Raw genomic sequence first — 14761 nt, 5'->3', positions numbered from 1 at the left:
TAGGCGGGGTCACCTCAATTAAAACACCTGTTATCACGCCATCTCTAATTTTGTGGTCTCTTCTGGGATGTAATGACGTAATTGAAGTATTGTGATAAGTATGTAAAAATTTAAGGACGGCGTTAAGTTACTATAGTCATGTAGCTTGAGCGTGCCGACTGGCCATTAAAGGGGTTTCCAGAGTAAATATGTGTGTTTTTTTTTTTTAAATTTTTCACTTTTGAGCAAAATGTTGAATGTTATATTTTTAGTATAGAGTGCCGTAAGATTTATACCAGAATATATATAGAATCCAGGGCCAGTCAATGAATCTTTTGATTTTGTTTTTATAAACATGTAACGTGTTTTTTATCAATATATATAGCAAACAATATTTTATTACTATATTGTTCAACCGTTTTTATGAAGATTCGTTGACTGGCACTGGATTTCGAGAAAATACCATTTTTACATATTTTATTTTATCACCTGTCATTAACCTGTTGCCCTATCCCGTTTTCCCTAACTTAATTCTCTACCATAAAGGGTTGTCTGGAGGTGATCGCTTAAAGCGATAAGATTGCGCATTATATATACAATATATTTTTATTGTTTTTGTTATTTCTTTTATTCATTTTTAATTTGTGCAATAAAGACTTTATCTATCAAAATTCATTTATTTCAAGTAGGCCTAATATACATTGAAACGTCAAGTCTGTCTGTGTGTAGTGACTCCACCGCCGGTTCGAAAGGCAGATTCTACCGAGAAGAAGCCGGCAAGAAACTCAGCAGTTGCTCTTTTCCAATATCAACAATTTTCATTTTTTATATATCTATCTACATCTTGCGGCACGCGACTATAATACGTTTTATAAAAACAATTTTTTACAATAAGATGCGTCGCCATTTTAGTGTCGGCTTGATACTTTGAATGGGCATGCATTTTTTGGTGTTGCAATAGGTCCTCTTTAGTTATTAATTGGTGATACTAGACTTATAGTGTCAGTAAGTATTCAGGAAACTTCTCGAACAATGGCCAATTATATATTGTAGGAAATGGGCGCGAGTGCAGGCGGCAACGGCGAGGGGGCGTCGATGCTGGTGGCGCCGCTGTCAGTTCAGCCCACCCGCAAGGCGACGGCGGGCGCGGCGGCCGCGTTACGCCGTTTCTGACGCCGCTCGCAGCGCACCCTGTGACGCGCGCCGCCCTAGTCACCCGCCTCCGCCGACCATTGTGCTATGAGACGGAGGTAACACGTTCCGTTTGACATCAGTTCTATCCATGACACGAGTAGTGTCCATCTATGGTTCCCGTATGACGTCATCGACCAAAATAACACTTTTCTTTTTTATAAAGAAGCACTTATAGATACGAGGAATTAACTCGATGCTTTTTGCGTCAAATCAAATGGTAGTATTTTGTATTTTCAGAATCTATACGTTGCGTCGTTTGGTGAAATTGAAAAGCAGTATGTTTTCGGATTGTTATTTTCGGAATCATGTTAAATTGGCGTTTTTTTTTTTGAGAATTTTTGCATATAAATTAAGCTAGATATCTAGCGAAATAAGGAAACGTGTTCGGTGATAAACAGAGCGCTGGAAATGACCAACAAGATTACTGAGAGATGTTAAATAATAATGAGGGCAGATGCCTTTATAGACTGTTGAATTTAAGAATGTGAGAGTGATTCCACAGGAATCGAGTAATCAGAATCGCTCCCATATTCTTGAATTCATCAGTCTCATGTCAATCTGCGATCCGTTTTATCGTGTTCATGGACTGTTCTGATGCTAATCTAATCGTGTTACCTCTATCGAACCACTACAAGTGTACCTTTATGCCCGAAACGTCGGGCCACTCGTATAGATTAAGAGATAGCTGTTTCATTCCGTATGGTTCTAATACATAGAATAATATTATCATCTTCTAACTGCTTATTCCAAATAAAGTTAGCTGTATTGAACTGATACTTATTAGATATTGTCACGTGTTTAGTTCAAATTGTTTTATGCGTTTGATCTTTATGGAATGTTAAAAGGGCATCTCTGGGACTATTATTTATCGGATGACATTGATATTTGTGATTGTACCTTCGAATTATGACTTTATCGATTTTACCCTAATGTAGAAGTTTATTGCCTAGTGACCCAGTTTATATTCTCGTTGGACCCAGTGATGTGGACAGTGCGAAACGAGATAAGGCAAATTAAATGTAATATATTGTTCGAGGCCAGGCCGATGTTGTGAATTTGTTAGACAAGAAATGTGCCTTTGTATGGTAATCCTGAACTCCTCACTATTCTTTAAGTTTTCTGACAGTGGGATAACAATTGATCTGTCATATCCATATAACATTTTGTTGATGATTTGATGAGGATACAACCGGCGCTATATGCGTAACCGGAGTTTAGTATGATGACAGAAGGTTGTCAAAACCGTCAGAAGAGTTACTGAATACAGCAGCTGGACCCTTATTCTCTATGATATGATATCGTTAGTTATGTGTCATAGCGAATAAGAGACTTGACTGTCATGATAAGGGGAGTCCGTTGATGGTAGAAACAAAAGATACCCTGCAACCCGCAACGTCACGTGGATTCGTCATCTTTCAAGTTGAACGAAGGCCACTTCGAGGCATCCAATACAATCCAAAACTGAATAGCTTTCCATTTTGCGTACGATTAATACACATAAGACTGTCTGAATGCGCGCTTGTTTTGATGGATCGCACGCCATTTAAATTAAACAACGAAAATTTAAAATTCCCACCACTGATATCCGCCATTCGGAATGCCGATTAAGTTCTAATAGAATTTTCGCTTTAAACTCTATGCAGCGTCTCTAGTATTGAGTTAAATCAAATGTGTATTTTGTTTAGGCCGCGAAACACATTGCAGACACCTGATGTTATAGAATGCGTGTACCGCTCACCTATTTATTAATTTTTGCAACAGATCATCAACTTCGTTCATACAAAAAGAGTAATTTGACAACCACTTTAATAGTCATCGTAATTCAAAGAGATCGTCTCTGGCTAATAAATAAAAAGTTAGTGATAGTCAAATGATAATAGCGCTACTAAAGGTGCTGGATATCTGTTTCTACCATCATAGTATTATTTTAAAAGTGAGAACGAAGGAGCTTCGAGTGTTAAAGATTGAATCTTTTAACGTAGATTAATAAAAATAAACGATATTGTGCTATCAGTTGTGCAACTATAAACCAAATTAAATTTGTGTAAATTTAAGTCGGCTGCCCAATGCCACCGTCGTTGTTTGTAGTATAAACAATTCACAAAAAGCAAAAGTAAATCATTCAAGCTTTCGTGCTTTTTGCTCGCAATTTTTTTATATACATACGATTACATTACCAGATACATATTTTAATTATATTATAAGTTGTAATTTTACACCAATGGAACCTGTATTTCGAACCAAACAATATTTTATACTAAATAACGACGGTGTCTCCTGGCAGCCTAAGTCATTCATCTCCATTTACAGTTAATAGTTAGGGTCTCATCTCCACTATTCTGGCGGCTCTATTCGCGTAACTAGTTTTTGGGATCTGTGTAATATCTTGAATAATTTAAATCAGATATTTAAATCTTTGTGTCACATAGTTAATATTGATATTATTGAATAGTCCTGAGTAATATGTACATATTGTGATATTTTAATTTAATGGTGGAATTAGACATCGTAGGTTAATGTTGTATCTGGTGAACTACCATATCCGTCTGCTATTGATTTTAAGCGTTCCTAATATTTGCCTCGTCGCTTCTTATGAACGTTTAATTCAGTGAACATTAGTTTGCGAACACGGGTGAGCAATCGTCGCCTGTTAGCTTCTGTGCGTGTTACAATGTTTTATTATTTGTCTTAATCAACTTTTACCAAAAAAAAGCTCAAAAGCTGTGACACGCACCGACGTTCATATCATGCGTACGCATGTTAATACATTGTACAAAGGTCTATAATATTTATAAATATTTTAAATGATTGAAAGAATAAACGTTTATTTTCAATCATTGGTTTTTTAATTTTTGTATACTGAATCTAAATTATATTGGGAAACTCACAATAGCTAACATGATTTGACTAATCGAAATATTTGAGACGATTACAATTCACTTTACCAGCAGCATTTTACAATGCAGAACTCTTCTACAGTGACATTATTACACTAAGTTAGTACGTAAGATCATCACTCACAACCTAATATATTTTTACACAATGTGATTACAATGTGTTATGCACAACTCTGCGTGCTCGGGCCTTTAGTTTACTAAAAAAATATCTTGCACGTTATTTATTTTCAAACATCTGCTATTCACTTTAGCTTGGCGAAAAAGCTCTACAAAGAGCAAAGAGGTTAATATTATTATTAAGGTAATTATATGTTAGTATCGATTCGCATTTTGCCTTTTTAAATTGGATCTCATCGGCATGTCACTGTTTTTTATACTATTTAGCAAGTTCAAGCAAACGGCAGCATGAGTTACTACCCGACGCCTACTCTGCTGTAATTATAGTAGTGGAGAGTGAGATTAAGCAGACACTTCAATATTTTTTTGCTAGGAGTCAACAACTCGATGCTCACGCATCACACACAGATTTGAAAAGCACTCTGCTAAATTTGTGTGTGCCAAATAAGAATCAATGCTGACAAATGTATGTGTATTTCACACAGAGCTAACCCGCCCAGCGAAAAAACCGCGGTGAATAAATCTGTGGTTTGATACAAATTTCATGCGCGTGCACATTAAATTCGTACTAATATTTTGTTATGCATTTTTGATGCTATTCTATTCTAGGATCGCCATTAAAATTATCTAAAATCGCATGGTTTAGTCGCGATGCGTGTTTGGGAAATTCCATACATAGAATAAAATAATCATAATTCGCTTTCGCAGTTCAAGTTCTTGTTACTTCTTCTTGCTACCCTATAAATGTGTTAGCGTTGTGCATTGCGTCTGGCTTGAAGGAAGCTGTAAATATTCTGCACAGCGCGTATCGGCGCTGCGAGCACTACGGCCGCCAACACTATGGTAGAGATCCACATAAGCGAGTTCGGCATCTCCGCGCTGCATAGTACCGTCAGCTTCATAATGAGTGTGAGCTGTAAATGAATACGTAAAAACATTGCACACCACAAAAACCGATCTAGTGTCAGTTGGACTTCAACATGAAGGTTTCCGTACCAAGGTGCATTATGAAACACTATTATTTTTTTTACAAAATATATTAATCGCAACATAGCAACTTCAGCTATGTAAGTTTATTGTATGGACGAGGCATCTGCTATGTATATTGTATGGACGAGGCACATGGCTCGGAGAACCGATGGACATTAGAGCCCCGAATGACGCTCGAATGGCGACCCCGCGCCGTTAAATGCAGCGTTGGTTGATCCTCATTGAGGTGGCCTGGATAGATGACATCAAGCTAATCGCTGGGAGCCGCTGAATCCAAGCGGCCCAGGATAGTGTGTTGTCGAACTCCTTACAAAAGCCTTATGTCCAGCAGTGGTCATCCTTCAGCTGTAGTGTTACTATGAAATTAATCGTTCTTACCAATGTTATGGCAGGTATCATCTGCCACTGAGTGTCAATTCTTGAGGCGCATGCATTTTCTTCGGTCGCTAGATTCATATCGGATACGAAGTCGTCGCTCCGGTAAACGTATATCAGAGCCACAAGTTCCAGCAGACAGACAAAAGGCATCGCCACACCCGTCATTATCGCGTCCACGCTCTCTAGCAGTGCTACACCACCCTGCATTGAATTATAACGGACAAGAATTCGTACAACTCTCCTCGAAAGTTGAAACTAACTATTAAGTGAAGGTCAAACGACGGTACTGCGTGCAACCAATTACAAATCAAGAATCAAACAGATGCGTCTTGTGAGAGGTTGCACGAAGGAAGCTTTGTTTTAAACATCAAAGCGCTTAAAGATTTTTAATAAACCCAAATTGACCCTGATTTTAAGCTTTCAACTGGAGTCCGGCGTGGGGCTAAGTAAGTGCATGGATCAGTGATTTATTAATTTTGGACAGGACAAACTGCCAACTCTGATTGTAGTCTTCTTAAAAACGCAGAATCTAACAACGCCAGTAGGGAATTGCTTTGACTATAGTTAGCAACTGTTAGAAAAGGTAATGAATGGGGTCTAATTTAAAAACGATACGCGACTTTTTCAACATTCGTGGCGCGTATGAATCCATAGTATTTTATTCATTCTTTGGGTAATATGGTTGGGTATGGTATTTAAGTACACATAGAACAGCGAGACACCGTGAGCGGTGGCATCCTTATGGGGTTGATATTCCATCAACACGCATGAAACGTTTTTTATCCACGTGATACGCACCGCTAAGATGTGGAACGCCCTCCCGGCAACCGTGTTTCCTGCCACGTATAATTTGGGTACCTTCAAGGCTGGAGGGAATAGGCTTTTTCTAGGCAAGCGTGCTCCAACCTAAACCTCATCATTGCTTTCTAACGCCCATGATTGTCGTCAAGCGTTGGCGCCTATCGTTAATAAGAAAAAATTAACACGATGAAACCGATTAATTATAAACTTACAGTAGTGGCAAATAGAAGGCTCAATCCCATGCAGCTAAGTATAATGCCGGCTACCACAATTTGTTCTGCGAACCTAATATTTGAATTATGTTAGTAAAATTACTTTGTTTCAAAGGTTGGTATTTAAATACTGGTAATAGGTACATAATGATTTTTTCTATACGTATGGACAAGAACAACGGATAGATGCCTAACCAAAGCAAAACTGTAATGTTGTCGACATTACTGTTTTGCTTTGGACGATATCACGATTATCAAGTTCGCGCGAGCTACTGCAAGCTACAGAATCTTTTATCGGACATAAGATCTACGATGTCATGGTGATCTAAGTATGGCGGAGAGTCAAACATCAACACTATGAAAACGTAACTATGCATATTTTAGTAATCTTGTATGTCCTTTATGCAAGTTTTCGTGTAGAGGAAAGTAGCATGATGGGCGTTAGCGTAGATTTGTTGATTTTTGTAGAGGACTGACATGATAACGCAACATAAACCTGAGAGTACTAAGACGCACTATTATACACAACAAAGCTTTAAAAATATTTATATATTTAAATATATTTTGAAAAGTTCAACCGATTGTTAAAATATAGCCAAGCTTTAGAATAACTGTATATTAAGGCTAACGATTATGTTACCAGATATGAGGTTTAACACTTACACTAATTGAACTTTATATTCGAATATAGTATGTAACGATGTCTTAACCAGAGCAAACGCGACGGTCATGTAGGAAAACGTGAGTCCGCTGAATATGAGTACCGACCTGAAATAATATCATCATCATCATCATATCAACCCATTACCGGCTCAATACAGGGCACGGATCTCCACCCACAATGGGAATAAAATGGTGGGAGTAAAATGGGGTATAGTCTACCACGCTGGCCCAGTGTGGAATGGTGGACTCTACACACCTTTGAACATAGAACATTATGGAGAACTCTCAGGCATGCAAGTTTCCTCGCGATGTTTTTTCTTCACCGTTAAAGCAAGTGATATTTTAATTGTAAAAAACGCACATAAGTTAAAAAATTTAAAGGTGCGTGCTGGGATTCGAACCCGGCTCCCGAGAGTGAAATCGAAGTCCTATCCACTGGGCTGACACCAAAAATAATATAGTGAAATATAAAAGTTGTTAAGTGAAGTTTTAACACATTATAATTGCAGTCCATGACATAGAGTAACGAACTTCCAAATATTGCACTCAATGTACCTATGTAATTTGGTATAACCTAACCTATCCATTGAAATCAGTCGAAAAATCAGATTAAATACAATTCCATTACTAAAGAGAATCTTAAAAATAAAATGTCCGAGGCCGACGCAATGAGTCAACAACCGCACTGTTATCTCAACTGTGTACCTACATGAAATTTATTAACAAATAAATAGTAAACGCTTCGTGCCTTTACCACTGTGTATCAGTAACGCTACATTTGGTTTATAGAACGGACCGGGTTGTGGCCTGCGGGTAGGGCCTCCTCACAACTTTCTATAAAATGCTCGACTTAAAATAAAACAACGTCAAAATCTTACATGAAATGCGAATAATTATTGATCAATGTACACTTGGAGTACATAGGAATTATCCACAATGTGCCTGAAAACAATGTGTTGATATTAGAAATATTAATATGTTTCCATCCAATTTTATTCATCTTACTGTGTTAACTAATCGGGATCTACGAAGATGGTAGGCAACCATTGCAATCATCCCTATTACCATTAGCCTGTAAGTAAAGTCCTAAGGCTGATTTAAAATGCTCTCCAAGGGTGGACACCGCCTTAACAGAAAACTGCTACTGAGATTTTTAAACAGAAAAATCCAAGATGCAGTTATACTCTAGTAATAGTAATCATTGTGTAGGAGCAGGCATTACTTTCCACAAATTTATGGCAATAAATGTGCCTACGTACAGCTTTTTGCTATAATCCGTGACAATCAGACAAATATAAAAATTACTGAAATGGAATAAATAATTTTATATTTGTCTAAATATTTCTTTTATTTTTATTTATATATTTAATTATTATTTTTTCTATTATGAATTTATAGCAGTGTATTAGTATGTATATTTGTATAGGTATATTTTATATTTTTGTATGTATAATTTTAGGTTGTTTAATATGTTCCATTTTATTTGTTTATTTTATGTTTATGTAACTATATCATAACATCATACTTATATCAGTTATAATGTGTTGTACCACCTATCAAGTACATATAGCATTTTCTCTTACGCTTAAGTCTGGAAGGGATCGCTATATAGCGATAAGACCGCCAAATTGTACCTTATACCGTAATGCTCTATTCTATTTGTATTTCTGTATATATTCTCTGTATTGAACAATAAAAGTGTATTGATTCATTCGCACATAGGTACATGTCTTACAAAATACGCTCTCTGTACGCACATGTTTCGTTCCGACACCGGAACATTCTCAGAAGTTATTGTCTGCATGACGCACAGTTATGTCAACCTCTTGCAATCAGTTATGTGCATTGTAAAGTGAACTGTACCCAAGCTTTATAAAATCGTCTTACTCTCATTCAGATCATACAGTTTCCTCGTGTTGGGTTGGATGCAGTCGACTACGGCGCAGGTCGCAGCACCAGTTGCGTGCAACGCGGTCATCAGAAGCAACAATCCGCTGTGCCACACGTTCTCTGCGCCGAAGACCGGGTCAATGTGCCCAGATGCTAGGACCAAAATAATTGTTTGCCAATACATTTGGTTGTAAAGGAGTTGACAATAAGTTATTTCAGCGTTGTCGAAACTTTAATTCCTTACTAATTTGTTTGTCCCTCTTTTACGCCCTAAGTTAGCAACTAATTTTTTTTTTTCAAAGAGGTAGTTAAAAGAATACAGAGTAACATAAGCTACTTTTTATCCCGGAATAAACGGTTCCCACAGGATTTGACACGAGACATTAGACCTGATTGTGATTACGATCCAGCGCTAGTCTGTAGGTACTATATATAAACAAAAAATCAGAAACCTTTTTGGTACGTTATTATCTTGAAGAAAGCTATAATACATATAAAACTCTATAGAAGCGGTTTAAAAATATTAACCGTAATGATTTAGTCCTTTTCCATGAATTATCTCTGTTCCAACACTCGCTGAATGTATATAGAGGGCTACCTCTAATGCGTCCGCCATTCCCTAAAGTTTAAATTAAACAGAAATTAATAATCTTTAATCATAATTTGGTGGAAGAGCAGGAGTATCTCCATCGCATGCCCATACCTATCTAACGTCACTATAAGTTAGGACGGGTACACAGACCAAAGCGAACCTAGAAACCAAAGTTGGCAAAACTTTCTCAAAGTGTCACGCGACATTGCAGTCAGCAGGGCACTACTCAGTGCGGTATCCGGTTTTGGTATATGATTAAGTTATACGTACCGCAAGAATTTCTTTAGCACCAATTCTAAAGACATTTCGCAAAGCTTCGGGCATAGAAGCAAGGTTAATAATTGCAGAGATCAGCAGCAACACCGCCCATATCCAGGGTATGACTACAAGGCACGAAGACATATTATTCCAAATAAGCTGCAAAACAAAATTTGTTTAGTTTTTTGATTCCAAATTAAAAGCTTGATAGCGACATAGGTACAGTCCTAGGCAGATAAAAGTAGACTTGTTATAATCGATGAGTGGCAATCGGTCGATAAAGGGAAATTAAATAGGTACCTACAATACTACCTACTAAACGCTTGATTTACTTAAATACATTGATTAAAAATACCTTGCCATGATTCAGACGTTCTGCAACCAGCAATAACCACAGGACAACCCAAATTATGATTATAGATAACACCAACGGCATATTGAACTGACCGAAGTTATAGTCTTCACGAAACAAAACCACTTCCACGCTGAAATAATATATGGTAAATATTATAATAATAATATATAGGGCATGATAGTACTCGTATATAATGGTAAAAAACGAATTATCAGTGTACGATTTTACCAAGCCGAGGCAAAACTTGGCATTGCGATCTTTCACCCATTTGAGATTGAGGTTGAAAAAAAAAACAAACCAAACAAATATGCTTGTATCGTTTTATCTACTTATACGGGATTTTAAAACGAATAAATTCTAATCGTTTGTACAACGCGTCATAACTCATAGATACTACCGGTTACAAAAACAGGTTTTCTAACACTTCAGCAGGGCTAGCACGGGCAAGAGATAAAAATCATATCCCCTGATTTTATCCCTTGACAAGGGATATAATTACGTGCCCACCTGCTAAATCACTGGGACATGGAAAAGGAGAAATTTATTATTACACATAAGTATATTATTTAGACATTATTTCCACTAGTGCGCCAGTGCTCCGAGAGTTGATATAGGTATTGTGCTGCCAGCTAACCCGGCTAGGCCTAGCCCTAGATCCAGCTCTGCGTCTTATGAATAACTGAAGGTGTTTTTTTTATATTAGGTTGACAATGCTGAAATGCATTGCTTATCTAGTTTTGGATTGAAATGAATTTAAATTAATTTCATCCCATGTAATATACCTCCCAACTCAAGGTGACGTAACACCCGAGACAAATTACTTACTAAAAAAAATTATATGCTGGAGTGCTGCAAAGAATAGGATATCCTATAGTGTAGTTTTCGTTGCATACTTCTATTTTTTTGCAAGAACCGCCTGGTGTTGTTTTGTTTTGTTGCGGCCTAAAAGTATATAATATAGTTAGATAGATATGAATTTTATTTATTTATTTTCAACCAAGTAAATAAAAAATTACCTTTTTCTATTTTGAAGTTTTGTATGACTTGCGTTCCTCCATGCAAAATCGCGTGTACCGACTGTGACGTGTTCTATAACGTTTTCATTTTTTGCGAATTCTCCGGTCGCTAAGGAAAATCTCGACTAAAACGGAACAATAGTAAACCATGTTAGCTTGTATACAAATATATCTTCCTATATCGATAGTTTATACTTTATTTTCTTACCTTTCTTTCCTTCAGCATTAAAATCTTAATTTCTTTCAGGATTGGATCATATGGCTTTAGGTTGAAATCCCTGGAATTTGGCAAACAAAGTTCAAAATCACTATTAATCTTCAGCCCAAGTCATAGGAAACAAAATAAGTATGGGACATTTTATACTTGTACCTAACTGTAGTAAAATTATTTCGAAAACCAGCTTTTTATATTAATCTACAGAAATCCTCTCATTTTATATTGTTACCCAAATCAATCAATTACTTTATATTGGATTTAGAATATTGTCACGATGGTGCCATAGCCCATACATGACGGAGTTTAACCAAACTAAAGGTCTTCCTTCGGCTCAGTGAAATAATGAAAATTGTTGATAACTGATTTAAAATGAATTTGAATGATTAAATAAACCTAACCAAGTTAAATATAAGTTTCGAGTACGTAGAAATAAAAGTTTTAAAGAAACCAAACGCGTGGAGAAGCCTTAAAAATGCCAGGTGACCGTTTTTACCCCTGAGATATAAAAAGCCTGTGTTACTCTCCGTCCTTTTAACTTGTACTCTTTGAGAAAAATCAATGTGTTGCTTGGTTAGGGTGTCAAGAAAGGACAAACCAATAAACACACTTAAGCTTTTACAATACTACTTTTTGCAAAGTTTTAAAAGGAAAGGAAAACCAATTTTAATTATTACGATGCCACAGACATACACACAACCACCCCTCACACATACAAACACCCGCCCCACAAACATACAAACACCCACCCCACACACACACAAACACCCACCCCACACACATACACACCCACCTCACACACTCACACGCACATTAAACTTCTAACACCCCGATGCTTTTGCTGCAGGGGTTAAAATTACCTGCAATAAGTAATTGGTAATTTCGAATCAGCAACGGAATGCGTCACGTAGATGGCAGTTATAGCTGCTATCGTACAGCAAACAATCGCGCGCACTAATGCATTGATACATATTGCTATACCGATACCTGTTGAAATAGAAATAAAAGGATACGGTTAAATACAGTCATTTAACCCATTCATTAAACAAAACAGCCTCAAAGTTAATATTTCAGCAAAGAACCATTTAGTGATTACATAATAACATTTTTACCTTCAAACATTGGTAGAATGCGGAAAGCACGACCCGGTCCGCTGATACTCCACTGGCCAAGGTACACTTCGAAATGACGCAATGGATTTGCAAGCACCACCGTTGCCAAGATAAGAAACAACATGAAAACAACTAATAAATAACGTTTAACATAAGCATAGAACAAAAACCATAACTCCTTATTAAAATAAGATCCGTATTTATACAATATTATTAAGGAATACAATACATAAAAGAAAGTAAAAATTTGTTACATTTTCATGGATGCTTAAATGTTACTGTTATTTGGCTCTATTGGTATTTATCATTGGTATCCAACAGCTAGACCGCATTGATCTTATTAAAACTTTGCAGGTAGCTTTTATTAGAGGCTTTTACCTGGTGAAATTATCGAAGTACAGACCAAAATTTCCACCTAAGCATCATCTAGCTTATGCTAATACTATAATTAATGCGAGTGTCTATTTGTTTCTTATGCTCGACATAACTGCAGAACCGATGTTATTAAGCTCGGTTCTGCAGTTATGTCCTGTCCTAATCCTATTAAAAAATACCTAAGTATCTAACCGTTTTGCATCCAAAACGGTTAGACACTTAGGTATTTTTATGGAACAGATAATATAAACGATGAATAGTTAACAAATGTGTGACGTACAAAATCCGCCTGTAAGCGCTGATGCAGAAACTCGACAATGCATAGTAAGAAAAGCCCCGAGGGCAAGCGAACCCAGTCGCAGTTTGCGGCGGCCATCAGGACCTTTTGCACCTCCAGAAGCATTATCCAACGCAGGAATGTGAGTAGTTGACCATACCTCTGACCATTGGCTTTGCTGTAGCACAAACGTTTAATTCTCTATACATTTTTTTTATCCAACACACCGTTCAACTACTAACTTACAGTATCTCTGTTTTGAAACGCAAATATTGTATCATGTGATTTTGTACTTTCCATAATTTACAATATACTTTAAAGTTTAAGTAGAAAAATTCAACATCTTGTTTATTTCAGTCTAATTTAGTGATGGAATTCAAAATGAAAAGATTGACACGTCATACTTTAATGGTATGACTATTATTGTCATTAAGGAACAGATTATTAAAATAAAAAGAGCAATAAAGTTTTAGTCTTTTAAGTTTTTCTTCAAAAGATTCAATATGTGACTATCGTATAGGTCCGGGCATCTGAGCTATTATAACATATTTTTTCGAGCCTACATAGCGTAGATTACGACAAAAACAATCTTAGGGATTGCAAAGATTAAAGAAAACGCTGTAAACAAAGAAAACACAATAAATGGTAAAATTTATTTTATTTGTACAAATTTACACCTTAATTATTATTTCACCTTAATTTAAATATAAATTTTAACTTATACTAATTATTACTAACTGTTATTAACGACAATTACAATTATTAACAACGACATTTTGTATTATCAACAATAAGTTATTATTTGACTTAAGTTAAGTATCACTAAATAATTCATCTGAATAGTCAGTTCAAAGATGAACTTTTTTGATAAACATATAAACATTTTCATCTTTTTTACGTTTATTATTACTTCAAAATAGAAAAATACAATTCTGTGTCACATGGTAATTATTCCAAATCTAATTTAATTACACTCTATCACGTATGCGTGAATGGCTTGAATGCATGTATGCACTGGAAACAAATATATCCAACACTTATTTAGGGGGAATATTGCAGGCCTTCTCGCACGTTTTTGCGGCAATAGTAATAATTTATTTATATATATATAATTTATTTATATATATATAGTAGAATAATTTATTTATATATATATATATCTATTGCCTCAAAAATATAAATAGATATATATATATATAAGTTAAAGTGCAAGTCACTTTAACTTATATATACATATATATATCTATATAAGTAACTGCCCTGAGTCTCAGGATATATTTTTGTTTAAAGAACTGTTGAACTCACACTGTTGACACTTCAATAATTAATTCTGGAGAATGCAAAAGGCTTGTTTGCTATATGAATTGCAAGTTTAACAATTTAAAGTCGCACATAACATTTGATTTCGGAAAATGGATGTGTGCAAATTATTTGTGGGTCA

General features: G+C 36.0%; 2 protein-coding genes across 7 annotated transcripts in view; one reads left to right on the top strand and one right to left on the bottom strand.

The window, feature by feature from the left end:
• Positions 1–4008, top strand: part of LOC120623509 (protein ECT2) — a 43915-nt gene extending 39907 nt beyond the window's left edge. For all 6 annotated transcript variants that reach the window (XM_039889560.1, XM_039889559.1, XM_039889556.1 and 3 more), the window contains one exon: positions 1033–4008. In XM_039889560.1, the coding sequence (XP_039745494.1) occupies positions 1033–1152 (120 nt within the window). In that variant the 3' untranslated portion in view covers positions 1153–4008. The remainder of the gene's footprint in view (positions 1–1032) is intronic.
• On the bottom strand, positions 4003–13676 carry LOC120623532. The gene is made up of 16 exons (XM_039889585.1): positions 13567–13676; positions 13324–13498; positions 12669–12800; positions 12417–12543; positions 11551–11620; positions 11343–11467; positions 11152–11268; positions 10327–10456; positions 9984–10130; positions 9650–9740; positions 9119–9274; positions 8110–8173; positions 7232–7336; positions 6569–6641; positions 5556–5756; positions 4003–5101 (listed from the first exon to the last, which is right to left on the bottom strand). Exons 1-16 carry the CDS (start codon positions 13618–13620, stop codon positions 4937–4939), a joined length of 1932 nt encoding a protein of 643 aa, XP_039745519.1. The 5' UTR covers positions 13621–13676; the 3' UTR covers positions 4003–4936.
• Between the last annotated feature and the right edge of the window lie 1085 nt (positions 13677–14761).

This window comes from Pararge aegeria, chromosome 4, assembly GCF_905163445.1.
Source record: "Pararge aegeria chromosome 4, ilParAegt1.1, whole genome shotgun sequence".
Taxonomy (NCBI): domain Eukaryota; kingdom Metazoa; phylum Arthropoda; class Insecta; order Lepidoptera; family Nymphalidae; genus Pararge; species Pararge aegeria.
The sequence above is the reverse complement of the archived record's forward strand: the minus strand, read 5'-3'. Positions and strand labels throughout refer to the sequence as shown.